This window comes from Meriones unguiculatus, chromosome 2 (genome assembly GCF_030254825.1).
Source record: "Meriones unguiculatus strain TT.TT164.6M chromosome 2, Bangor_MerUng_6.1, whole genome shotgun sequence".
Taxonomy (NCBI): domain Eukaryota; kingdom Metazoa; phylum Chordata; class Mammalia; order Rodentia; family Muridae; genus Meriones; species Meriones unguiculatus.
This window is the reverse complement of record NC_083350.1, coordinates 44,643,887-44,671,443: the sequence shown is the minus strand read 5'-3', so window position 1 is coordinate 44,671,443 and position 27,557 is coordinate 44,643,887. Positions and strand designations below refer to the sequence as shown.

Genomic DNA, 27,557 nt, shown 5'->3' with positions numbered 1-27,557 from the left:
AGTATCTTGTTTTAAAAAAAGATCGATGTTCAGCTAATGTCCTGCCTTTCTGAGTTCCAATTTGGAAATATTAGGACAGGGTTGCAACAGTAGTCACGACTGGCTTATCTGAGGCTTGGCATTGGCATTTTCAAACTGGAGAAACTCTAAATGCACAATGATATATTCTCAGTTGGTGGATACAGATATAACTTCTTCTGTGTGATGGACAGCCACAGGAGAACACTAAGATTCACAGACAATGTAACTCCTCAAGGTAATATAATTAAACTGAAAACATCCATTTTACAGCATATAACTTTAAGTTTTAAAAATTAGTCAATGTGGATTAGACACATTTCTCAATTTAGGACTAACTAAACCGTTTGGTTTAAAAAAAAAAAACCCAGCATGATGAAATATCAACATGTAATTAACACCTTCTTATCAGCTACCTCCTAGAACTGCACTGTTGAGTTAAAAGGAAGCTTACCTTTAAGAGGCACCTTGACATCAAGGCCATAGAATGAAGGCAAGAGAGAAGAACAAGAATAGAAACAGAAACTGCAGAAGAAAAAGAGGGAGGTTATATAAATCTGAACTTTCATCAGCCATCCAGGTAGCATAAAAACTCAGCTTTCCACACACCTCATTTCAAAGCACCATGCCATCATTCACCTGCTGTCAGAGCTGTGCCTCTACCATGGATGTATACATCTTAGAGTTAATAACGGGGCAGTCTCACAGACAATTGCTCTTGGCTTTACACTCCAAAATGTATAGATGAGGAAAAATAAGCACAGAGTCGCGAATCAGTAGTCTAACTTCATAACTTGAGTTGTACCTCACTGTGTTCGCTTCTCTCTTTTGCAGGGAGGGGAGGGTATTTCAAAAATGGAACCAGCGCGCTGTGCTTATTAATTAAGCTCTTCCTGTTCAGCTGATGTGGAGATTTCAGAGCCAGGGCCCAGCAGGAAGAATACTAAGGTGCAGTGCGATGGATCACCATCAGGGGGACACATCTGAGGAGATGGGACACCATCAGTAATTACATAGGAATCACGACTGTAAATTGGGCCTGTTCTGTGCACGTTGGAATGTGTGTTCCTCCTACTGGTATGGAAGGGATTTCTATAGCAATGGGCAGTTAATGAATGAGTGATATTTCAGCTGTCCTCACTGTTAGATAGACCTCTTCATATCTGACTTATAAATAGTCTAATTTGATCTCTTTACCAAAATCCTTCACTAGAAAGCAGAAAATTAGATGAATGAACTCATGCTTATGAGTACTAGAATAAAATCAACTATATATTAATTATGAAATGTCACAGGCCAGGTAGGTCTTTTGATAATCTACGTTTACATTACTCCACACTAAGAATGTCCTGTGAATACAGCATGTTGCAACTGGGTCCTGAATGGCATTCACACATTGCAAATGTGATTTGCATAATTCTTTCATTGTTACCTCTTATAAAGTTCTTGCAACACTATTGTAACAAAGTTATAAACATAATATGCAAAAAGCTATGTGCTGATGATTTATTTTATTTTTATTTTCTACTTATTTATATTATTATATTAATAAATATATGCTATTTTAGAAGTTGATGACTTATTTTATTAAAATAAACTTTTTTCTTTAAAAAATACTTTTTGTTTTTTGTTTTTGCTTTCTTTTTCTTTTCTTTCTTTCTTTTTATACTTTTTTTATTTTTATTTTTGAGACCATAGCATCTGCTGTGTCTCCCTCATGGAACAATTATAAGAAGCAAAGGAAACAACAGTGGAAATGCACTGGCCACACGAACTGCTGTGCGCAGTTGAGGCTGTTTTGCTTGATTGTTGGTATTCCCTGATTGACACCAACTGTATGCGTAGAAAGGAGCCACCCCAGCCCAGCAGGGACATTGTGTGCAACCTGTGTGCTTTCAAGTATTTCAAGTGGAAAAATGAAGAGTGTGCTGACACTAGTTGCTTTAGATGGAGGGCAGGTGGGAAGGGGTCAAGAGAACAGAACACTCACTGTGAACTTCATCTCCCACGCTACCTCTCTCAGGAGTCAACTGCCTTGCAATTTAAGTAGCTTAGCTCACTACCTTAAGTCAATGTTCAGCATTAATTGCCGTGTCACCTCACTATCACAAATGTCTAGGAAGTTTAGGTCTAAAGATATTGTGGAACAAAATGACTGCCAAACAGCTCATTAATTCTGACAGCTGGTATAGCCTGCATTCCTCTTCTCCCCAAATTTTCACAGGATCTTGTTATATAGGAGATAAAATGGCAACGGTAACAGAATGACCACACTTTTGATAACCTCCCTTGAAGGGGACTTCATAGCACCACAAAGTTTTTGCAAAGAATTGCCGCAACTGGGTCTTCTTCTTGTTTGAGCCAGAACAAAGGGATATGAGGGATGAACACAGAGCCAGACCAAACCTGGTCACTCAAAAATGTCAGAAATAGAAGATACAAGGTGTGTCCTCTGGCAACCAGGGAAGCTGGGGACTGCTAACGGCAAGGAAATGAAACATAGTTCTTGTAATTGACCTTTGCCTCGCTCGATCCTGAAGAACCAGATCCGAGATGAGGGAAGTTCAGATATAAAATTAAGGAGGACATATACTTCCAGGATGGAAAATTTCAGAATACTTTTAAACTTGACCCTTATTTTCTTAATGTTTCCTAATATTCACATGTCACTTCACTTCTCATGAAGCCCATAAGAGGAGGTCATTGTGGGTGTTGTCTTTCACATTTTTAAAAAAAATATTTATTTAACTGGAGTGTTCTATCTGCATGTACACTGGCATGCCACAAGGGGGCATCAGACCACATTATAAAAGGTCGTGAGCCACCATGTGGTGTCTGGGAATTGAACTCTGGAAGAACAGCTCATGCTCTTAACCATTAAGCCATCTCTCCGGCCCCTCATCTTTCGCATTTTATAGAAACAATTCAGACACAAAAGGTGTAGCTAGTCACCCAAGGTGAGATCAGTATCTGGAGATCAATAGTTTAAGAAAGTGGAGTGTTCAGTGATATGACTTCCAGACCCCACTGACCTCTCTGACCTCACATACACAGACCACAACTCATGAATTTTGGGAGGAACTCAATTCTAACCATAGTCTCAGGAATGGCAGACTTTTTCCTGCTGTCTTCTTGAAGTCCATGGAAGCTGCGGCCAAACAACTTATTTCAGTCCAGAGGTTAGGGTAGCTCTTTCTAGTCCAGGATACAAGTACATAGACAGGACCTCTCTGCTCTTTCTGTATTCCCCAGCAGGGTGTTCCTGGTCTGCTAGGCAGGACAGGTCTGTGCCCAAGGCTGACCTTTTTCTCTTCTGTCAACACACAATGCCCTCTTTAAAGCACCGTTATTTATTTTCCCCAAACACATACTCTCTTGGAAGAAATTTCTCTTTCTAGCTACTGGGCAAAATGGTAGGTGCACTTATTGCTGTCTGTCAACCTAGGTTTCTGGACTAATCGTTGAAGTGAAATGGAAGCCCAGTGATAAATCATTATGAATGATTGATTGGAAGTGCTTTTTTAAGGTACTAAAATATGTTTGAAAGAAAAGGCAAATTAGAGTAAGCTTTAAAAGCATTGGAAATTAAGATGAAGAGAGTAGAGAGAAAGGAAGCAAAATCACACATGGCAAAATAAAAAAAAAATATCAAAGCTACTAATGGGATAACCTTGCCCAAAATCCTGTTGTCCAACTGGAGGTGGTCACTGCTTTCCTTGTACCTATGTTTGTCTGTGCCAGACACATAACCAAGATGAAATAGAAAGTATAAAAGTGAAATAAGTACCACTGTAAGATTAAACAAAGAAGATGTTGAGTTTATGCCTACCTTTTCTTCTAAGTCCTTTATCTGCCGCTTTTGAATGTCTGTTTTATCTTCTAGGTCACGGATTCTCTGAATAAAATGGGGAAAAAGACTATTAGATTACTAGATTGTAGAGATCTTAAGTTGTTTCTTCCCCAAACAAAACATAACACTTTCTATGAAAACATTATTAGTCCCAGCGGGTGGACATAGCACAAACATACTTTTTCCTATCTACAGTTTCTGCAAGTTCCAAAGCTGATCCAGACGTGTGGTGGGAAATTATTGTCACAGATAATATTTTTAAACAGAGCGCTTTCTGATCACTTTGGTTTAGATCTTAAATGATTACCCAAAGAACACGTGCTACAGGCTTACTCATCAGCCTGTGTGGCTGATGGGAGGTGGAGAGCTTTTCCTTGGTAGGATTTCGTGGAAGGCAGTTAGGTCATGAGGCATTCCCTTGGAGAGGATATCAGGACCTTGACCCCTTTCCCTGCTTTGTTTTCCAATGGCCACAGGATGAGCAACTTTGCTCCAACTCATGCTTCTGCCATGAGGAACTGCCTTGCTCCCCGCTGTCCCCAAACCAGGAGCCAACTGTGCTCATGAATAGGCATGATCCCAAATGAACTTACCATTGATTTAATAGCCTTTCTCAGGAATTTTGTCACAGTAACAGGTTACTAACAACCCGCCCCTCTTACCCCGTGCAGAGGCCTGGACAAGGTGACAGGTGTGCTTGGCCACCCCAGGGAATGTGAGTTTCTAAGAGATGTGGAATGCCACATCCTTGGAGAGAGAGCAGTATTGTCCCAGAGCTAGTGAGCACGAAGTGAATGGCCTGGCCAGTCCTTTGGACTGATACTCCGGTTGCTTATTTGTACAGTAAAGTTGCCCGAAGCTCACTGTCCAAGAACAGACAACCGCCTGGTTTTTATTAGCCCTTCATACCTCCCCTACTTCAACCCTCTTTAGGGATGAAATTTCCTCACAGAACATGATTGAGCAATTCACAAAAAGCCAGGAGGGAGCATGCCTTGAGCCAGCTTCTCGGAAGTAAGCTGATAAGCTGCGGATGAAGCAACAGTAATGAAATAGCACAGAAGCAGGGGATGCAGGAAAGCCTCTGCAACTACACCCCACACACCGAAGCGGCGCAGACTGGTTAAGGGGATTATCACGTGAACAGCTGTTTGGGAGTAAAATAAGTCTTCCCAATTCCTCTTGACAACCTACAGGCTTTTGGCAAGGCACCTATGAGCATCACAATGCACAGCAAGCTTGCTATTTCATGACCACTGTTTCAGGAACGAAGCAGTGAACCAGCCTTCAGTTGGAAGCCTATTAGGACGATACAGTATGTAGAGGTTTTTATAATGCAATGATGGGAGGACAGCGGGAAGCTAGAAGAAAAAAAAATTCAACTTGGAAATCAAGTGTCCTTAATGAAACCTAAATCTCAACTGGAGGTAATTTTGCCCTGTGCCGGAGGGGGAACATTTGGAAATGTCTGAGTAATTTTTAAGTTAGTTGTTGGCATGCTCATTTTATAATGCACAATTATTTCATATTTTAGAAGAGTAGCAAATTTGTGTGCCAATCACCAGTATCTTGAGTAAATATTTACTGAGGGTGTGTGCCGATGGCCTGTACTGGGTCTAAGTCAGAAGAGCTGTTACATCCCTTACAATGCGGGAGACACCTACCCACCACAAAGAATTAATAATCATCTGGATGGTCTTAGTAATGCCAGATTGACAAATCCTGCTGTTAGAGAAAGGAGGTGGGGCGTGAACTCTGGTTACCATTTTAAAATGTGGATGAATGGAGGAGATGCGGCTGAGCCTGGAATGCAGATGGCACCTATATATGTGTCATGTGCACACTGGCATGTACTTGTGTGTGGCATTGCACACAACCAAACAAAAAAATGTGCCAGACATTTTCCCTCTTGAATATGTGCATAACTCCTTGGCCTGTTTTGTATAAATATTGACTCAGAAAACCATGCATGCATGAGATTATTGAAGTGCTTATCCAGCCATCAACTCTGTGCTTGCTGACCACTCTCTGATATGTCTATGAATGCACCATGTTACAGCTGAGGCATCAGCTAATTCCTAGGCTCAAAAGGCTGTGATGTTCTTTGACAAGATGGAATGTGGAACAGAGAATAACGAAATTAAGTAGCAAAGGTGAAAAAAGGCAAAGATGTAAAATGTTGTCACCCGTTTCCAATTCCTAGGGCCTGTGTTAGTCTGTAGATAGACCAACCCACATGGTAGATGAATCAATTATTCTAAATTACATGTTGTAAGCTTGTTTTTTTTCCCCTTCCCAAGCCACTTGTCATCCAACCAAAAGGAAACATTGCAAGACTCCAAACAATTTTCATATTCTCTCTCCCTCCTTCTCTCCCTCCCACCCTGCCTGCCTGCCTTTCTCCCTTTCTCATTATCAAGTATGAAGTCATCTCCATCCCTTATTGGTGCTGGTGAGAGAGCTTATTATTAATTCTTCCTGCCTCTTATTTGGTCCATTCTATATCATGTCAAAATCTATTTTTCCTACATCAACCAATATGGCCAATATGAACTTGAAACGTGAAATAATGAATCCGGGGTGTGTAATAGCACCTGCTTAGCATGCATAAGAACCCCAGTTCCATTCATAGGTATGATCATACCTATAGATCTAAGGATGGAACTGGGGGTCTTATGATCACAGCGGCTCTGCATCTAAGAGATGGAGAGAGGAAAACTGAATTGAGTTTTATTAAACTCAATTATTTAAGGGCCCACACTGAGCATGACCATTCTTGGTCCCTGGCTGACTCTATGCACACCAACCATGTGGGCATCTTCTGTGACTCTTGAATGTGCACTGGGGACTTTGTGCTTGTTCTTTTTCCTGAGATATTTCTTCTGAGATCTTTGTGTAGCTGGTTCCTTGGTTTTCATGGACCTTGGGAGGTGTCCTCCAACCAGCTGGCCTAACCGGCTTAATCTTTCTTTCTGACTCACATGCCCATTCAGACACACCGTCTAAGCTTCTTCAGAACACTTAGTGGCCCCCTTAGAGATGGCTCATGCTGTGGTTTGTTCATGTTGTGGCTTTGTCCTTTCCCATCTGCATGGCAGATCAGATGTCTTCAGTAACTGCCACATTCATAGCATCTGGTATACAGCTGGCCCTTAAAACCTGGCATTTAGTGATTATTAAAAAAGGTTTTAAATGCATTTTTAGGAGTGTTTTCTCCATTTTGTTCATCCGGGCAGAGGATTCTGAAAGAGGTGGACCTTTAATAGAGCTTGGAAAAAGTAAGAATGTTTGAATGCCATTTTTTGGTGGAAAATTAGGCAAACAGAGGCTTGGAAATAGGAAACCATGGGCAAGTGTTTTTGCACTGGAAAGAACTCATGAGATGATCTCAAGCCACATCCTAGGGGAGGGACAACCAGCTGATGAAGGACCTTAGGAGACACAGACAGGACCTGACTCACTTAGACAGAGAGACCATAGATGTCCTCAAGCAAGAAATTACCACGAGGAAAGGTGATGCAAACCAGGGCTGGCGTGTACAGGAAGCCGAAGTAGAGTGACAAGTACCTACACCGTGATTTCCATGGCCTCTGGGAACCCATGTGCCTTTGTCAACACCATATAAGGAGATACAGGATAGGCATAAGGTTGTTGTGCAATTCAAATTCTGATTTCTGTATCCCCTACATTTGTTTGCAAGCCTTGTTCTGAGGATCTCTTGTCTCAGTGTTGTATAAACTCCACTTCCTAATTGTCCCCTGATATGCCAGTAAAACAGCTTACAGCCAAAAGCTGACCAGCAGAGAGACTAGGGCTGGACTTCCTGCCAGCCAGGAGAGGAGAGGAAGAGTTATAGGAGGCAATAGGGGATTCAGCCAATGGAGAGGTCTGAGAAACATGAGAAAGAAGGAACTGAAACAGGGAAAGATACAAAGTGCAACTGTTGCCGGAATTCGCCCTAGAAGGAAGTGAAATTAGGTAAGATGTTTAAGGACAGAGTTGGTACTACTCAGGATTGTGCTGTGAAGCTTGTTAAAATAATATAATGGAGTCTCAATCATTTGTGTGGCAGCCGGGTTAAGAGAGAAGCTGAGAAACACAGTTTTATAAAAATAACCTTAAAAATACAGCATAATACTTTTTCTTAACGCTAACCACCACTGTCTTCATCTTTACAGGACGGTAGTGCCTGTAATGAATACTCTAGATTCTAGCAAATGGAATCTACCACTGGGAAATACAGTGAATTGTTTGGATACATGCATAGATGACAGAGTCAGCTTAGCACAGCAGGTGCCTGGAAGCGACCTTAATTAGGAAAGATCCTGCAAATGCCTGTAATGGTGTTAGCAAAACAGACCAGCTGAGAAGCACGTGGGGGCCAACGTCAGTTGGATGTGGTGCTGCCTGAGTTCATGAAGAGAGAGGACAGAGAAAGCATGAGTGTCGCAGCCTGAGTGATTTTCCATAAGGTCATCTGACCCAATAGATGGTGACAAGAATGCACATTGTTTATATCTGGGGACATCCAAGCACAAATGGCTAGCGATGGTCTCTAGAATTTACACATCACAATTATATCATAGTTGTGTTTGATACATCATGCCTTCTGGACTAACTGCTATTAATCTACCGATTAAAGGGGAAGAGGAGAGTAAGCAATAATTGCAAAAAGCACACTTAGTGAATGTTTGTTAGAGGGAAATGTCGGGGAACTCTCAGCTCAGCCTGAGTCACTTAAAAAGTGATTTTTTTTTCTAGAGAGAGGTACCTTGGCTAACAGATTAAAAAGAGACCCAAATTAGAATGCCAGGACTTTTATCATAAGCAAATTTAGATAACCACTAGTCCACATTAAAGCAGACATCTGTGCTTACAAGACAAAAAAAGCTCTCAAGTTGCTGAAACCAAGTAAACACTTTTGCAGGGTAAGAGATTTGTGCTGAAGACACTTTTATCTCCCAGTTGATTTGAAAAACAAACACACTCATGAAATAACCTATTGTCAAAAGCTTCAAAAACTTTTGATTGGTCAAACGGCAAATCTTTATAATTCTGAAGGCTCTCTGAGAGAAGACACGTGTGCTTATCATCTTTGGGACCAATGATTTGAATCCTTTGCTGGTGTGGAAAACTCAAAGCCCCTGGCTCTATTTGTGCTTTCAGGTTTCCATATTTTTTCTCACTGGTATCATAAAATAACCAAAATTCCTTTTCTACTCCTTTAGCTTCAATGCACACGTTGTACCTCCTGTGTATTCCATCAGACTGTCACCACTCTGAGTACTACAAAAAATACTACAAATGGATTCTGGAATTTGTTGAATAAGTTCTCCTGTCAGCGCTGCTCACTGGTCAAATTACAACACAAATGAAGAATTAAAAGAAATGGTTGTAAGTTGGTAATGGGTGCTTTTTTGTTTGATTTTGCTAGCTAGTCTAGACAGATGATGTAAATCACAAATGCCTTAAGCTGCATATGACAGCACCGTGCAGTGGTTAGCGCTTAGGTCTTAAAGGCTGGCAGAGCTGGGCTATGATTTTGCTCTGCCAGTTACTATTTTGAATAAACCATTTGAATGCTTTTGTTTCCAAAGCTGAAATAATACAAACACCTCTTAGAGCTTCCCTAAAGATGAGGCGAAATGATGTTAAATGCATCCTTTACATTTTTAACAACTTATTTTTATGTATATGGGTGCTTTGCTTGAATAGATTTCTATATGCCATACGCATGCCATGTCTGGGGAAGTGAGAGAAGGCATCAGATCCCTTGGGACTGGAGTTATAGATAGTTATGAGCTGTCATCAAAAAGCAGCCAGTGTTTTTAACTACCGAGCATCTCTCCAGCCCCAAGTACAGCCTTTAGACCCTGACTGAGCAAATGCCAGGCAGCACACACAGCCTCCAGGCTTTGTTGTTATTGCTGTTTGTTCTGAGAATGAAGACAGGCTTTGCTCCCTTTCACTCTTTCCAGATGATTTCCTGGAGCTCAGTTATTGGCAGGAACAAGAAAAGCAGAGCCAGAATCCTGTTTCTTACACAGGTAAGTAATCAGGCTCCACTAGATTTGGAGCCTGTGACAAAGTCATTCTGTGCAGTCCTGTGCAGCTCCTCTGAAATGCCATTTTCCTCTAGATCAAGTTTTATTACCAACCTGTCATCCTATATTGAGTGATGTAGGAAAGACTTATTTGTTTCACAGTCTCTGGGGCTGTTCCATTCTTAGCTCAAGTGCTTGTTGTCGTGTCTCACGAGCTTAGGATTGACCTGTACAGAGCGGGGCTTGGTCCTCACCTGGTGGGCTTGCTGTAGGAGCTCCATCCTCTCCTGGAGGATCTGACAGTCATACTCCCGGCTCTTCCTCAGCATCTGTCGCCGTAACTTTTCTACAGCAGTCCTCAGCTCCTCCTGCTGCTTGTCACTTAACAGTTCACCAAACTTGATCACAGTTTCTTGCTGCAGAGCATTGTACAAAGTAGCTTCTAGTTCCTGGATTCTCTGGCAAACAGAATCAGAAAAGTCTAACTTTGGCACTGAGAATTCAGGCATGGTGTGGGGAGACTGTGCGGATGGGTGAGACAGGGACTTGGTACCTCCACCCCAGGGTATCTTAGAGTTTCTGAGTGTCTCCTGCCTCACTCCCCTCTAGGCATTCTCTTTAGGAGATGACACAAATGCCATGTACACAATGAACAGGCTTCTCTGTGAATAAATTCATTTTCTTTCTTGAGATCCTGCTCGTTTAGACACTTTTGTTTTTAGGATACCGTCTGTCATAAAGACCACACATTTGTACGGCCTTCCCTTTCCAAATGTAGCTGGGGATGGGTTTCCTTCCTACTTGACAATTCTGCAGCTGGTTGAAAGCATGTGCCACAGAGGCTGTGGTGTTAGGAATAAGAGTAAGTAGGAATAAGTAGGAAAAAAGTGCTTGAGATTGGAGATTCATTTCAAACGTAAAACTCCATCTTCTTCACATGGCAATTCTCTGTGCTCAGAGATAACTTATGGTTTCCATGCTTTTTCCTTGAAAAAAAAAAGGGGGGGGGAGAGCGGGACTATGATTCAAAAATGGCCTAGATTTTGGAGTTGCTCTGGTGTGTGTGTATGTGTGTAGGCTAGAGGTTGGCATCTGTGTCTTCTTCAGTAACTTTCACCATGGTCCTTGAAATGGGATCTTTTAATAACCCTGCAGCTCACTAATTCGGCTAGCCTGGCTGGCCAGCAAGCCACAGAAATCCTCTTTCGTTGGCTCCCCTAGCAATGCTACTGTGGTGCACATCACCACATCTGGCTTTTGCGTCAACACTGGGAATCAGGTCTTCATGCTGAAATGACCAGCACCTGAAAAACTGAACCATCCTCCCAGCACTTGGGCTCCTTCTTTTTGATAGACTGATGTTTATGGCTGCTCAAATGTCTTTCTGCGCCCTCTTGTTTGATAGATAAATTATCTACTATATACAATGTCTCTCTCTTTCTGTGTGTTTGTGTATTTGTGTGTTAGCCATTTCAAATACAGTCACCTAAATCTATTGTCTTATTTCCTTGTAATTCTGACCAAACTGAGTTGCAAAGTCCTGACAGGAGATGCTTTTCTATTGCTCCTGGACCAAGCATATTTCATCTTTTGAAAATTAAATATGGCTTTCTGCATGAGGTCTCAACAGTTTCTTTCTGGAGCCCAGCCTAATTTGTTTTCTACAGGCAGGAGAGACAAGGGTAAAGGGGTAAGGATTGAAGAAAAATAAGTTTGTGTTTTATTTTCTAACCAGTGGCCCATTTTCATTCTCTCATTTTTCCATCAGTCAATACGAGAATCTCTTACTCATTTGGAGAGGGCAGACTAAATCATCCTTGATACAAATGGGAGTTCAGAGTTTCACTCTTTTCCCGACAGTTACGAGGGCATTATAAAAACCTCTGCTAACAAGTTTTGAGATATCCCACTAGTTTGTTCTTCATCTTCTGGCTCACTACTATGAACCAACGAGGCCAGAGGGGCATAAGTAGAGAAGAATAACCGTGGTCCTGTGTCAGGGATTTTGCAGTACTCATTTTGTGGAAAGGAAGGAATCAGTCTTGATCCTCTGTAAGTTCTATAATCTATGGGGAGAAAAAGGCATGGCCTGCTCACTACCATGATGGCCTCGCTTGCTGTGGCTGCATTTTGGGCCTACATTACATGGTTCCTGGAGTTAGAGCTACATTACAGCTTACTCTTCTACCAACTTAAGCAAGGTTTTAACTCTATAAGTCTTGTTTTCCTCATGTGAAATATAGGAATAATTATATAATCTGTGACTTCTGTGGTTATTTTAAGAAATAAATAAATTTAAATATGCATAACAGACATTAAATCCATTATTATTCTATTACTACATTAAATTTCTGAATGAGGATACTTGATTTAATAAATTCCCTTTTGGATCTACACTGGCATTCAGTATGTCTTCATCTAAATATTACCTAACAGCATAAAATTGATTTTAGAATAAATTAAAATTACATATAAAATAATTATATTATATATAATATATACTTATATTATAATAATTATATTATGTATAAGAATTGTATTATAAATAATAATACAATAAGACTATTATAGGCGCAACAATCTTGGGATTTCTGTTCCAAAGTTAAAATAGCTATTAATAACTGCATGCATGCTGTGAATTTTCAACTTTGTGGAATGACAAATTAAACAGGACATCTTAGCTTTATTGTACAGTGATGAAAAAGGGGAGTGCGGGCCCCTTCCGGTACCTACCATGTATGCCTGGTCAAGAGCCTGTTTCCTGTAGTCTAGTTCTTCCTCCAAGTAGCCTTTTATTTTGCAGAACTGTTCCTACAGTAAAGGGTCACATTGACAAATTGAGATAGCAAGCTCAGTGAACTAGAAAGTGATACATGAAAGCTCCACAGATGAATGTTTTCTCTAGCACAAGACAAATTACTAGTATTTGTAGAATTGTCTTCTTCTGCTAAGAAATTAGTTCAGCTTTCACAGTCTCACACAAAGAATATGAAAATCAATAGCAAGAAGCATAAAAGGCATGACCACGTGGAACACTCTTAATGACTTTTAGGCCAATCTGAGAGTAGGCAATTAAGACACACTGGAGATGGTGGCTGTTAAATAATACTTCTATCTGTATGAGTACACTTGGCTCTCTGTTTCTCCAGGTTTTTACCTAGAGACTCAGCTATCTTTAGAATGAAAATATTTGAGAGAAACATCTGTGGACTATGAAATTTGCTTTTATCATCCCTTATAAACATGCAGGATAATAGGCACTTAAAAAAGAATTTACGTTATAAATGGGAATAGTACAAATCATAATGGAGGGATGATTTAAATTCCTAAGAGGGTGTGTGGGGTTATGTGCAAAGCTGTGGCATTTTATAAAGAGAACTTGGGCATCTGTAGACTTTGGTGTTTTCAGAGGCTCCTGGAATCAATTCCCTGAGGACAGAGAGGACAGCTGTGTATTGTTATAACATCTTATTCTAAGAATGTCATGAAATTTAAAACAGGGATATTATACGGTAAACAAACTTAACTTATTCAAAATAAGTTAGACACAAATATAAAGAACATTTTAACGAGCCAGGGTGATTCTGCCTGCACTGACATTTCATGAGTATTTATCAGCCCCTGTTGCAAAGCTAGTGTGAGCTGGGTGACATAAATCTGAAGGTTTTTTGTGCATCATCGGTTCTTGTACACCTCTCACTGCATGACCATCCCTGCCACTATTAGTTAAATCTTTGTTTGGGGGTACAGCATATTCCCACGTGCAGGTCAATAATTTCTTTGGGTGCTTAAGTGGAGAATAAAGAACTCTGCCAGCTGATTGGAAGGTTGACAGCCCAGCTCTGCTCACTTTGAAGAGTATGCAGTAATGCTGCCGTGGGCTTTTCCAGCCCTCACTGGGTAGCAGTGCCATTAGGGCCCCAGAAAGGTTGACTGTTGCATTAGTAGTCATGTATTGAAGGAGCTTCAGATGGCCACTTTGAATATGAACAATTCTTATGTGCTTTCACTATAGGTCTTAATTTCTTGATACATGATATTAGGATCTCTAAAACTGTTAAGTCCTATAAAATACAAATTATTGTTATCATAGAATTTCATGACTTGATAGGAACCTACTACATTTGTTTTAACAACGATCATTTAAATGGCATCTTGTTATATACATATATATGTATACATATATATGGTATGTATGTATCTAATAATATATATATACATGATGCTGCAAGTTGATAACCTATTAATTCCTACATTTGATAAATATGTTATTTTAAACTTTGTTAAAATATACATGAAACAAAATTAACAGCTTAATCATTAAAGTACATATTTATGGTGTGAAATACATCCATACTGTTATGAAATCGATGTTCAGAATTTTTAAAATTCTCAAAAGAGAAACTGCTCCATTTTAACAGCTCTGTGTCTTTTCTTCCTCTCAACCCTTAACAACCATAGTGTGCCTTTTTTGCTATGTGTTTTATGACTCCACTCCTCACAGGCATGGGACGATGGTGCTTGCCATTGTGATAGCTTGTTTTAGCAATGTCATCACTGTTCATCTAAGTTGTGCCCTTCACCAGATACTGTGGGTCCTGTTTGCAGATAGTGGCTGCAATTAAAGTGAAAGATGTTTGGGAAGAAGCTGAGGAGGGAGATCTGGACAGAAGAGATGCTGTGTCCAACAGTTTCTTAGCCTAAACTAACACACACACACCATACTTTGTTCATCCATTCAATCACCAATAGATATGTTGGCTATAGTCACCTTTTAGCTATTGTGAATAATGTCACAATGAAAGTTAGGGGTACGGTAACCTGCCAAACCCCAATTGCAGCTTTTTTTTTTTTTTTGTATTGCTGGGTCATATGATAATTCTATTGAATTTTAAAGCAACCTCCATTCCGTTTTCCATATTTGTGCTCTTTCATATCCCAGAAAGGCCCTGGGTTCTCTCTTCTCCATATCTTTGCTAATTACTGTTTCTACTTTTCTTTTGACAGTAGCTATCCTAATAGATGTAAAACAGTTTGTGGATTTTTAAAACCAGGCTTATACTCATCAAGTCCGTAATTTTTACTTGATAATTATTCATAGCAGAAAAAAAATTTTTCAGCTTGAGAGAAAATACATAATTTAATTAATCTCCACATTTGTTTTATAAATATTGTCAGTGCTTGGCATACTTCAGGGGGGACTAGAGCTTATCAGCTACTTGATATTATCAGCTACTTCTGAGGACTACAAGTCACAAGAGAAGTTACAAACTCTCACCAGTGCCAGACCGAACACAGGTATCGTTCGTTTTCCACAACTGTATAATGTTTTCCTCTTTAGGCTTACCATGTCACTTTCCAGCTCCATCATTTTCTGGTGCAGAGCAGCCTCCGCTCCTTCAATCTGTTGGATCCACTAAAGGGTTAAGAATACAGAAACGTTCAGCATGATTGTTCGATGTGAAGTCTGAGTTGCTCACTGGAGTGCTTGCGCTTTTCCCTTATAGCTCCGGATGCTGATCAAAACCTTGTTTAAAAACTTAATGTATTTTTATCTCCTGGAGTTTACACAACCCCATCTTCCATGCATCGTTAATTCAGCAAATATTCTCTGATGTCCACTATCTGTCAGCTTCTAGGGCTTCAGTGGCAACTAAGAGTAGCAAAGCTTTTATACCCATGGAGGATTTCTTGGGAACTGAATTCTACAAGAGTTAGGGATGTCTGGGGAAAATTGGAAGGGAAGTCCAAGGAACACCATGGTCAATAGCTCAAGGTTGGAGGGTTCAAGGGAGTGTTATATGAGTAAGAGTAAAATTTGAATCTATGAAAATGATTTCTGTAATGTGGTAAAGAATCATGTTTATATGAAGCATTTAAACTAAATCAGACAAAGAGTATATATTTCCTAATACTTAGAAGGGCTGATGCAAACTGAGCTGTTTCTTAGGTGCCAATAGATTAATTAATTTACTTTTTTCATTAAGCATTTACTGATCATCTCAAGTTGGGGAAATAAATGAAGGAGAACCAAAGACCATATTTACCCTCCTGGGTGAATGGGTATGATGGTTTGAATGAGAATGACTATAGGCATCATATTAATGATCATGTGGCTTTGGGTCCTATTGTAGGAGCATACCCTATACATGGCTTAGTAGAAGCAATGATCAGAATGGGTGTCCATCAAGGTGAATGCCAGCTTAGACCTTATAGATTGGTGATTGTGCAGAGCTATGTGACTTTAGCTTTCCTTTGCTATGTGGCTTGGAAAGGTAACCTGATGTCTCTTGAATCACAAATTTTTATATGTCAAGTGATATTAATGATAATGCAAAATTTAACAATAAAATTGTGAGTTGACAATATATTGTATAAACTGAATTGTCAGATTTTACTTCTCTTCAGTGCAGACACATGGCATGACACACAGAGCTTATATAAGTCTACATTTCAGAGCTTTTGGAGAGACACCATGACCAGCCACCTTCAGCTGCTGAGATCATGCTGGAAGACAAAAGGAAAATGATGACAGCAGAGCTGTGACTTTCTCCTCTCTCTGACCATACATGTGGCCACTTCTTCAAGGACACTTCAGGCAAACACCTACAGTTTCAGACACATCATTGCTTTTCCTGACTCGTCTTGCTGCTCCTTTGTCATTGAGAAACAGCTTCTGTTTCAAATAATGCATTTTCAGGCATTACACACCTCAACGCTACCAGACAGACCTGCACGCTGGCTCTGCTTTCTCACTTAAAGCCACTGCTTTTTATGGAAAGACATATAGGATTTCACTTTTGCAGTTTTGTCGGGGCATGCACTTTGGCTAATATCATAATCCTAATTAGTAACTGTTGTCTAAATTTGCAGCCTTAAGATCAAAGATGACATTTAGAATAACCTGGGGCTAGAACCAAAGGAGAGTCCTTAATGGAGAAGATGACTCTAATCTGATTTGTAAAGGTCTTCACAAAAATCAATTACACACATAGTGAGCTCCTGGGGCAAGCTTTCATGCAGCCCCGCCACTTTCGGCCACAGTGTTAACAGAGAGCTGTTACCCAGTTCTTGTTCAGCTGGACAGTGTCATGGAAGAAAGATGTAAAGAAAGGCATGAACTAGATCACCACATAGCCAGTAGCCCACTCCCAGCATGCTTAGGGATTTCTTAAACTACATAAGCATCCGAGGAAAGGATGGTGATGGACTTTGGGTTCTAACTAATGCAATCAACTTCTATGTGTGCAACCTTGGGTAGAGCACCCGCTTTTTCTGTGTTACTGATTTCTTGAATAAAATATGATAATGGTACCTAAATTCAGTGGTTATAAGAAGCTGGGTCAATAGAACCAACCCACAAGTGTTCCCAGTACTTGAATAGACTGCAGCATGCTCCCAGAGACCAGCGTAAGACTGATGGGCAGACCAAATGAGTCTCATTTCTTTCCCTCCCTAGAACACACCTTTCATGGGATCAGCCAGTTTTATTTGCAGTCTCAAATCAGGGGTCTTTTACATCAAATTAAAGAACTGTAACTCTCATGCCTTGAACTGAGTAAGACACTCTGACTTTTTTTTTTTTTGCCTAATAAACACTTAGAATGGCTGATGCAAACTGAGCTGTTTCTTAGGTGCCAATAGATTCATTCATTTAGTTTTCATTAAGCATTTACTGATAATCTCAAGTTGGGGAAATAAATGAAGGAGAATCAAATACCATATTTACCCTCCTGGGTGAATGGGTGTGATGGTTTGGATGAGAATGACTGCTATAGGATCATATGTTTGAGTGTTCGGCTTCCAGTCAGTGGAACTGTTGGGGAAGGATTAAAGGGCGTGGCTTTGTTGAAGAAGATGTCGATTGGTGGAGGAGTTTTATCACTGGGATGGGCTTGGTGGCATTAAAAGTCCAATACAAGCCCAGGCTATGCCTAATACTTGTAGATCAATATGTCAGCCTTCAGCTACTGCTCTAGTGCCATGCCTGCCTGCTTTCTGTCACACTCTTCACCAAGATGGTTATGGGCTAATGCTCTGAAATTATAAACAAGCTCCCAATTAAATGCTTCCTTATGTAAATTGTCTTGGTTACAGTGTTTCGTCACAGTAACAGAACAGTAAATGACTAAGATAGGTGGGTAGAGTGGAAAACAGAAGTTTGACAATTTAAATACAATTGTCAGATCCCAGGGAGCAGAAAAGGGGGTCACTGTAGAAACACCAAAAGTCCATCTGGGCCTGGTGGACAAGGAAGGCTTCCCCACATAGGAGGAAGTACAAAGTTTATGATGCTAGGCAGAGGTGGGAAGGGAAGGGGTGAGCATCTAGGTGAAGACTTCAGGCCAAAGAACTAAGTGATGAGATGAGGAAGAGCAGAAAAGACTGAGAGTGAGAGAGGGAGGGCAGGAGAAAGAGAGAGAAGAGGCAGTGAGGGAGAGAAAGGAGGAGGAAGATGAGGAAGGATGGAGGGAAGGCAGAGAGGAAGGGGTAGAAGGAGAAGAAGAGAGACAGGAGGGAAATAAGGAGGGAAAGAGGAAATATATAGCGAGAGAGGTTGGAGGGGAGGGTTGTTGGGGGGATCAGTAGGGAAGGCTTGAATCCCAAAGACTCTTTTCATAAATTCTGAATTCTGGACCTTCTGTAGGAAAAAATAGATGTTATTAGCTTGTTGGGGAGAGGAAAGAGAATGTGATCAGGCTTATAATTAAATTTCGATGAAAACAGGTCTTAAAAGAGAAACTTCTAGCATTTTTGTCATTTTAAGTGCAAACAGTTCGATATGTATTTTGTACAGAAGAGTAAGGCTTTTCTAAACTTCGAAACAAACAAACAAAAACAACCAATTTTACATTTTTCAGGACTGCCATTAGTTTCTCTTATAATTTGATACCTAGCCCATATTAAAAATTTCCAAGTGAAAAGCAAGATACCATTAAGAACACAAAGAAGTTGTTTGCTTAAATTGATACCAATAAATGGATCGTGTCAATATTTTGTATTTTTACTTCTATAACAACACTTCTTTCTTTCCCTCCTCTTCATCTTTATGTCTATTTTTGAGAATTAGAACAATGTTTCTTAACCTTTAGAATTTGATCATTTCAGATTTAAAAAACTGAGCATTTATCAGGGCTTCATGTTACTTTTAACATGATTGTTATGTCTTATAAAATTAAGTCAGAACCTTGATGAATGTATGCAATAAAGCTTCTATTTTAATCAAGCATTTGCATGTGACTTTCTGCTATGTGCATATTCTTTTAATTAATTTTTGGGAGAGATTCTTCTATGTCATCCAGGCTGGCCTTGGATTCGTCTTTCTGCATCCCATGTTTCGTGAGTACACGTTTGTACCACCACACCTGCTTACGGGTTCATGCTTGAAACATGTGAGCACAGCCAGGAATCTGGCTTCCCTTTGCTGGTTCTCTTCCATCCGTTGTATCATTTACCAGGTTGAGACACAAGGGGTCACCAGTACACCAATACTGTTGGGCTTTCAGAGCAAGGCTCCAGTTGCCCAGGACTAAGCCACAGATTCTATCAGGTATGCTCACACTAAAGGGACAGTCTGTACTAAATTAACTCTAGTTTCACCACATCTCAGCAAACACTTCTTACTGGCTTCCAAGTTTGCTAGGATTGCTTGAATAATGTAACTGAGAAGCTTTTCCATATTAATGAATGATCTATTTTGCAGGTGACTTTAAAGTTAAAGATATCTATCCATCCAAAAGTGGTGCACAGACTTCTGTCTGTTCTCATGCTCCTGGGTTGAATCCCATTTGTTACATATTCAATAATGCACTCAGGGCAGGTGCTTCACTCTCCTTCTCTCAGACACCAAGCTCAACACCGGATGACTAGAAATGGCAGCTTCACTCATTACCTTCTCTGCCAGGGAGAGCACAGTGCTGGCCTGAATTATGGCCACCTGTTCTTCATTCCTTAGGTTCTGTCAAAAACAAAAGAAAGATGATAAGTTAAAAATGCTCATGACATTTACACCATGGAAAACATATGTGCCATGATCGCAGCATGCATGTGAATAGCCTCTGCACATTCCTGCTCCTAACAATTCCCCATAAAGAGTTCGTGCAAAGTCTAGTGCCTCGCGTGACTGTACACAGACCTCATTAGCAGGCACAATAAGCAAACCCAGAATAAAGGAGGAGCCGTCTCCTCACAGCAGTTCTGACAAGCTTTCTTTGGTCCTTATTTTCAAAAGGCAAAATGGTGCACATTCCTCAATGTACTGGGTACAGCATTCACCTTAGGCTACCATGAGCCATGCTGCCCCTGGATTAATAGCCCGTGGCCCTGCTTGGAGGGAGCTGTTAAGATGAAAGAAGACTATAGCCTCCTGCTTCGTTTTGTGGGGGTTGCCAACAACTCTAGTGCTCAGCATCCTCCTTCCGATTGCCTGACTGATTAATTTTACACTGGATGCCTGTGAGCAGCAGTCAGACAGTAATTAGCTTTAATCACTGCAGATGTGGTCTGCATTCCAACCTGAGCCCTTTCTATGAAAAGCCCTTTACCACATCTCCTTTCTGCAGTTATCTTCCAGTCATCTCTGTGGTTGCTTTGCCATGTGAGGTTGTCTCTGGGGAGGTGCAAGCTTAGGTAGATATGCAGCCTTACTTGCTATTATTTTATGTCTGACACACTGGCAAGTATTTCTTAACTCTGTTCAGGCCAATTCTCCATACTTAATCAATGCACTACTTACCCCATTATCACCCAGGATATCAAGCTGCTTTATGAGATCAGGGATGTTGACATCCTACAAAATGAAGGAGATGCATTCAGGGTCGGGCACAGATGTGGCAGAGAAAAGGACACTGGAAGCAGATATACTGGGCAGCTCAGAGTGAAAGCAGGAAGAGCCGTGCAGAGGGCAAAGGGACCAACTAGAAATAGCAGGGGGAACCCCAACTCTAGCCCAGGAGGGAGTCCTCATGTTTTTCATGGGGAATGCAAAGCAGTCTATTTTCTGGAGAACAGAACCACACCAGCTCACCCTTAATGTTTAAAATGTGTTCCACTAGGTGCTAGAGGAACAGTCACATTTAATCTAGTAAACTCCATTATATAAAGCCTAAGACACCCCCCTGCTCCCCGAAAGAGTCAGAAATCCTCCTACACTTAAATCCATCAAAAGCAACAATGGCTTTTGATGGCCTTTTCAATGGCTTCAGAAGTCTCTTCTCACTCAAAAACTCCATGACAATGAATTCCATAACACCTAGGAAGCTATAGTAGAGGGCCTCAGGTGACATGGTCTATCTGGCCAATTTGAAGTATGTTTCTTGAAGCATATAGTTTACTTGAATTTCCCCCAGGTAACTAATACCATTTATTTTAATGCATGCTTTGATCCTTCACCATTCTTTATGTTACTATGATCTAAATGACCCTCCTTTGTTCTTTTATAAATCTGTTAAACATTTATTTTATATCCTATTGATTTTCCAATAGACGAATGGCTATTTTTGTCCTGCTGTCGAGGGATTGACATACAGAGTGGCCATGGGAAGCTTTTCCTTTCCCAGTCCTGTGCTTCCCTGATGTCTGCACACACAGAAGATCTGATGTCTCCCTACCTTGACACCTTCTTTCATGCAGTAGATCTGCAGAGCACTCACGCCGTCTGAGAAGGGGTGGATTTGTAGATTAAATGGAGGGGATCTCCTCTCTCTCTCCTTGAAATATTTAAGAGAAAAAAAGAAGCGACAACCAATTAAACGCTAAGCCAGTTGTCCCTCTAAACTGTTTCAGCCATTTATCAATGTGTCATTTGGCCAAAAAAAAAAAAAAAAAAAAAAAAAAAAAAAAAGCTCAAGATGTACATGCCTAAATTGAATGGAAGAGAATTAAGCAGTCAACCAAAAATATGGGAGAAAAATTTATAGACTGTGCCATCCAACCTTGAAGATTTTTGTTCAGGGAAATGTGGAAAGCGGAGATGCAATTTAAACAGTATGAATATTTATACCCTTCAGATAGCACAGGGTGAGCCCGCTGTGAAGGTTGACGGCGGCAAACAGTCTCTGCACATTTGAGCCTCTCGTTCTTTATAGGCAAAATATATAGGCTGCAAGGACGTTCACGCTTCTCCCCTGGAGTACGCTGACTGCTAAATTTACCTCCAGGCCTCATCTGAAATACCTCACTGTGAAGACTATCACTGGCAAAAATAACAGAAATCCAGACATGAATTTGTCATCACTGAGATTTTGTAGAATATAACGAAAGTGTGGCACAATGTATATTCTATTTAAAAAAAAAAAATTCCCCAAAACAAGCATGCTGAGTTTGGCCTGATTAATGCAGATGTTTTAAAATCAGTCACCCAGCTGTTGGAATAGCACTGTCCCTGTGAGGACAGTCCCAAGCTTCCTCGAGACTTAGCATTACCAGTCACACAGCATGGACAATGTTCCAAGGTCTTTAGTCTTGACCCTCACAGCTATATTATCCTGATCTAACTGTGGGGTCCAAAGAAAAGCTAGCCTCTGAAATGCTTAATCCAGGCCCTGGGCCCTAACACGCTCTGTGTGTGTCATCAGGAGCATCTGCAGCGTTTCCTTACTTCTAGTTCTAGGTTGCGAAACTCCAGCAGCTCATTCTGGTCTCTGGCATCCTGCAGTTCTTGCTGTAGCCGGTGGTTCTCTGCTTCCTGTTTCTCTATCTGATAAAGTAAACCTTGGAGTTAGATGAGCACAGCCAGGAGTGCAAGCATGGATAGCTTTCATCCACATGAATAAGATCTGCTGTAGACCATGACAAATAATCCCAAAGGCTTGGCTTCCCGTGTAGCCATCCTCCTGCTAGATTTGGGAGGCACAGAGACAAATGCCAAGGAGAACCTTCCTCTGAGCATGAAGGCTAGAGCTCCTCCACACAATGAGTTTGAAACACTCACATTTCCCCTGCAGGTCAGACACAGTGTGCCAGGAACAGATTTCAGGGTGTTTAGGAAGGACATTGACACTCATCTCTGAAAATACTAGTTCTCACAGGAATAATTTTACAGCTTATAATTATATAATTTTATGGCCACAACCTAATCAAGTCATGCCCATCATCTCAAACAATGCTTTGTATGGTGATAAGATCTGACACATATTTTTGTAGGAATTCTGAAATACATAATACTTGCTTTAAACAGCTCTTACATATAAAACTGAGAGTTTCAGTTGCTAAATAGAGTGATGTGATACTACATAAAATGATATTCTAAACCTTACAAAACTGCTCACCACTTATCATTCAGTATTAAACGTTGCCAGTGGTGTCTCTGCCCAAGGCAGGTATGAATAAGCATGCACACATGTACTCTCTCTCTCACACACACAGTCCTGATCCACGCTATGATTCTAGGAGCTTTCTCTGTCCTCATCTACCTGGAAAACACTCCTCTATCTTCTTTACTATGGAGGAAATCCTTCCCTTCCCTGAATGGCAAGCTCTATGTTCCATATGAACCTCTGCTGGCCCAAACATTCAGGAACGGCACCTCTTTCTTTGTCATCCCATGGGACATTTGCTGTTATTTGCTTTTTCCCCCCTAAGATAGGACCTCTCTATGTGGATCAGGCTGGCTTCAAACTCGAGGCCTCCTGTGATCCTCCTGTTACAGCAACTGGGACTATGTGTGCACTATGGTACTGTATGACTTCTCAAGAGCATCCTGTACAGCCTGAGGAGGTGTGGGGCATGGGCTTAAGTCATATGTGGACCACTGTGCCTCCCTCTCCACCAGAGCTCATGTCTGGGACACTTGTTGATCTTAAGGGATCTGATAATCTTTCAGTACGGTCTTCTTTGTCATTAACTACAGAGGATTCAATACACACAGTGACAGTTTAAAAGCTTAAATGTAGAATTACAAAAACAAGGGCTTTAATGGTAATAAATCTTGCTTTGCAAAACATATAACTGCAAGTAAAATACATAGGTTCTTTTCTGTGACTTTTCTTTTTTTTTGAGTTAGAAGACGTAACTCAAAAATTCCTCTTTGGACCAAAGAAACCAAGAGACTAAAGGACACCAGAAAGCATACTGGGAATCGTTTGCATGATAAAGGATTGTAACAATGCGTCACTGGGCATCTCTGAGATTAGTAGGGCAACAACAGCAAAGCAATGGTGAGGAGCTATGTGACATTCATTAACATGATTAATAAGGGTGTTTTCCACCAAGCACCCTGTCAATCTCTTTCTGTGTCTCTCATTTGTACTTGCCCCTACCCCATGTGTGTGTGTGTGTGTGTGTGTGTCTGTGTGTCTGTGTGTATGTGTGTGTGTATGATAGAGAGAGACAGAGAGAGAGACAGACAGACAGACAGAGAGAGAGCACACCTACATGGGCATGGGTACTCAGGGAGGCCAGAGAGGTGCTGAGTTACTGGTGCTGTTAGCTACCTGCTGTAGGTGCTGGCATTGAACTCTGGAGAAACAGCAAGTGCTCTTAACTGCTGATCCATCTCTCCAACCCCTCATCATAAACATCTGGAGTCTAATGACATTTCAGACTTTTTAATGACCTGGCTCAGATTACAAAGGACAGTATCCTTTTAGAATCTTGTACTGGATCTGTGATAGGATATAGGGGGAGATCATTAGATCTGGTCTGATACAATTAGAACAGCCATTCACAAACTTCAGTTCATTGATTGGACTGACTTTTTCTTTTCTCCCCTCTTCTTCCTATTTACCGTTTTATAATTTATTTTGTGATAGGGAGTGAACACAGAGCTTTAGGTGTGCTAGGCAAGTACTTTACTGATGAATCCTCTTTTCATTTTTCTTCTGAAACAAGTTGCCCAGGCTAACCTTGAACTCACTGTGTAGCCCTGGTAGACCTTCCAGTTCTGATCTTCCTCTTGAGTAGCTACCCACTTGTGCTACCAGGCCCACCTAAATGCATTTTTTAAAATAGAAGCTTCAGGGTCTGAAATTGGGGCTCTTGCCACCTCCATATTTCAGTTCTGCCTCATCTGGAAAAAGGCAGGGTGCACCAGCCTTTCCAGACTATATGAGAAGAGGACCACCTTATCCTTCTCACTCTGACCAGGGCAAAGTGGCCATTTTTACTAGTTATCAACTAGACAAGATTGGTGGGAGTGAGGAGAAATAATTGCTACATAATTTTGTATTAAAAAAGAATAGTTTCGTATTTTAAAAAAAGCTTTAAAGTTTATTTCCATCAAGTATGAGATTAGTTTTTAATCTTTCATTCGACTACAGAAAGCAAGTACCAAAGGAAAAGTTTCCTTTAACCTTGAAATGTTCTGTGCTGTTAAGCTGCCTCAGATCAAAAGCCTGTGGTTAATTATATCTTTTGGGTAGAAATGTATCTTAGAGTGCTGACCTGTTTTCTGGACATGATGGTTTTTGTTTTGAATGCTTAAAAAAAAAATCAATCCCTTCCTTTAAGGAGTAAAAGAAAAGAAACAGCCAAGCTTAGCAAATATGTTTAAAAGTGAGAATATCATCTGCGTACCCACAGATATATTCTGTCACTTTCTTACGCAAAAACAGCATGTGCAATGAGGAACTTCTGGGGGTGGGGCAAGTGAACAACCACAGAGGAGATGCTCGTGTGAATGTGTGTGCACATACACAGATATCCACACAACATATATACAGTACATACACATGGTTAACAAATTGGCGGGGCACGGGAACCGTGCCCTCACAAGTCTGCAGTCATGCATGAGTGCCGCACAACTAATGTTGATGGCGGTGATGGGTGGAGCACGCAGCGGAGGACAGAGCAGCAGTGGGAAAGCCTCCCCTTCCCTGGCCCCTGTGCCACTCCTGAGAGCAACCCCTGCTGCTCCTGGATCATCATTTTTCTCCTCTGCCCCACTAGGGTGGTGCGCCCAAACATACCTTTTCTAAAAGCTCCTGGTTTCTCTTAATGAAAAGTTGTTTATCTTCTACCCAGTGTGAATCCTGTTTGACAAAGAATATCGCGCAGTCAGCATTTCAGAGTGCCACGAAGAAGTATGTGTCCTCAAACCAGTTGGCCAGAGCCGTGTTCTTTCCACCCAGTTTGCCTGCATGGAGTCACTGGTTCTAGTGAATGATGCCCGCCCTTGCCAGCTACCTTTTCAAAGACTCTGGGGCGAAAGTTGCCAGGAAAAAAAAATCAGTGCTCTTTCCATTGTCACTCGCTGCCTCTATCTTTCCCTGTCTGAATAATCCAGGACCAGCCTTCTGGGGACTCAGAAGTGACCACACAGGCAAAAAGTGAAACAGGTCAGAATGCACACGGGCTCAATACATATGAATGGAGAACATTAAAATGCAGGACCATATATGTAGCACAGAGGCAAAGAATGCAGCTAGGGGAGGGCAGCACACTGCCTTTGCAGTGGTGACAGCTCTAGGCCTAGTTGACTGAGCTCCTCTTCCTCTGGCCTCTCTCCTGCCCAAATTCATTCACCGCTGCGGCTGAGTTTGCGCTCTGGAAGAACAACGCCTGGGATGGGGACAGGTTACATTCTGACACAGTTTGAGAAAGGTCACTGTGGTGAGCCAAGCCATGTCCTGGGTGAGACCCAGTCCTAGGGTGAGCCAGAGGAGAGTGAGGGTGAACCAGCTGCAACTGCGGAGAAGCTAGCACCCACCTGCCCTTTCTGAGCCAGCGTTGCCTCCAGATCTTCGATTTTAGCCTTGTACCTTAGCACCTCTGCCTGGAGCTGCTCTTGTGCCTGGGGAGATAAAAAATTCCAAGGAGTGAAATGGCCATTCAGTGCATTGAAATTTGCTAGTGCTCGACAAGTTTGTGTAAGGAAGGGGTTTTCTTTTTTTTATTATTATTATTTTTTATTTTATTTTTTTTATCAGTTACATTTTATTAACTCTGTATCCCAGCCGTGTCCCGATCCCTCATTCCCTCCCAGTCCCTCCCTCCCTCCCTCCCTCATCTCCACCGTGCCCCTTTCCAAGTCCACTGATGGGGGGGACCTCCTCCCCATTCATCTGATCCTGTTTTATCAGGTATCTTCAGGACTGGCTGCAAAGCCCTCCTCTGTGGCCTAACAGGACTGCTCCTCCCTTCGGGGGTGGGGAGACCAAAGAGCCAGTCATCGAGTTCCTGTTAGAAATAGTCCCTGTTCCCCTCACTTTGGGAAACCAATTGGTTACTGAGCTACCACAGGCTACATCTGAGTGGAGGTTCTAGGTTATGTCCATACATGGTCCTTGGTTGAATGTCAGTCTCAGAAAAGACCCTGTGCCCAGATATATTTGGTCCTTGTGGAGCTCCTATCCTTTCCCCATCAGACTAACTCCCCTTCTTTCTTATGATTCCCTGTACTCTGCCAAAGGTTTGGTCATGAGTCTTTGCTTTGAAAACACTGCTAGTTAGAGTCTTTCAGATGCGCTCAGTAGACTCCTGTCATACGTTCAATGCACATCCCATCTGTCTTTCTAAATGAGGATTGATCATCTTACCCCATGTCCGCTCAATTGATTATCTTTTTTAGGTGTATAGATTTCATTATGTTTATCATATCTTATAGGTCTATATAAGTGAGTATATCCCATGTTTGTCTTTCTCCGGGAAGGGGTTTTCAAGATTAAAAGCATTCTTCTCGGTTGCCTTCATGCTCCAAGAAGACCTAA

General features: G+C 41.2%; 1 protein-coding gene across 3 annotated transcripts in view; it reads right to left on the bottom strand.

The window, feature by feature from the left end:
• Positions 1–472: 472 nt before the first annotated feature.
• Positions 473–27,557, bottom strand: part of Jakmip2 (janus kinase and microtubule interacting protein 2) — a 152,396-nt gene continuing 125,311 nt past the window's right edge. For 2 of the 3 annotated variants that reach the window (XM_060377317.1, XM_060377318.1), the window contains exons 11-21: positions 26,558–26,641; positions 25,818–25,880; positions 22,511–22,609; positions 21,522–21,620; positions 20,648–20,701; positions 19,805–19,870; positions 15,260–15,328; positions 12,646–12,723; positions 10,167–10,370; positions 3,848–3,913; positions 473–543 (exon numbers count right to left, since the gene is read on the bottom strand). In XM_060377317.1, the coding sequence (XP_060233300.1) occupies positions 493–543; positions 3,848–3,913; positions 10,167–10,370; positions 12,646–12,723; positions 15,260–15,328; positions 19,805–19,870; positions 20,648–20,701; positions 21,522–21,620; positions 22,511–22,609; positions 25,818–25,880; positions 26,558–26,641 (933 nt within the window). In that variant the 3' untranslated portion in view covers positions 473–492. The remainder of the gene's footprint in view (positions 544–3,847; positions 3,914–10,166; positions 10,371–12,645; positions 12,724–15,259; positions 15,329–19,804; positions 19,871–20,647; positions 20,702–21,521; positions 21,621–22,510; positions 22,610–25,817; positions 25,881–26,557; positions 26,642–27,557) is intronic. The other variant, XM_060377319.1, reaches the window with a different exon arrangement.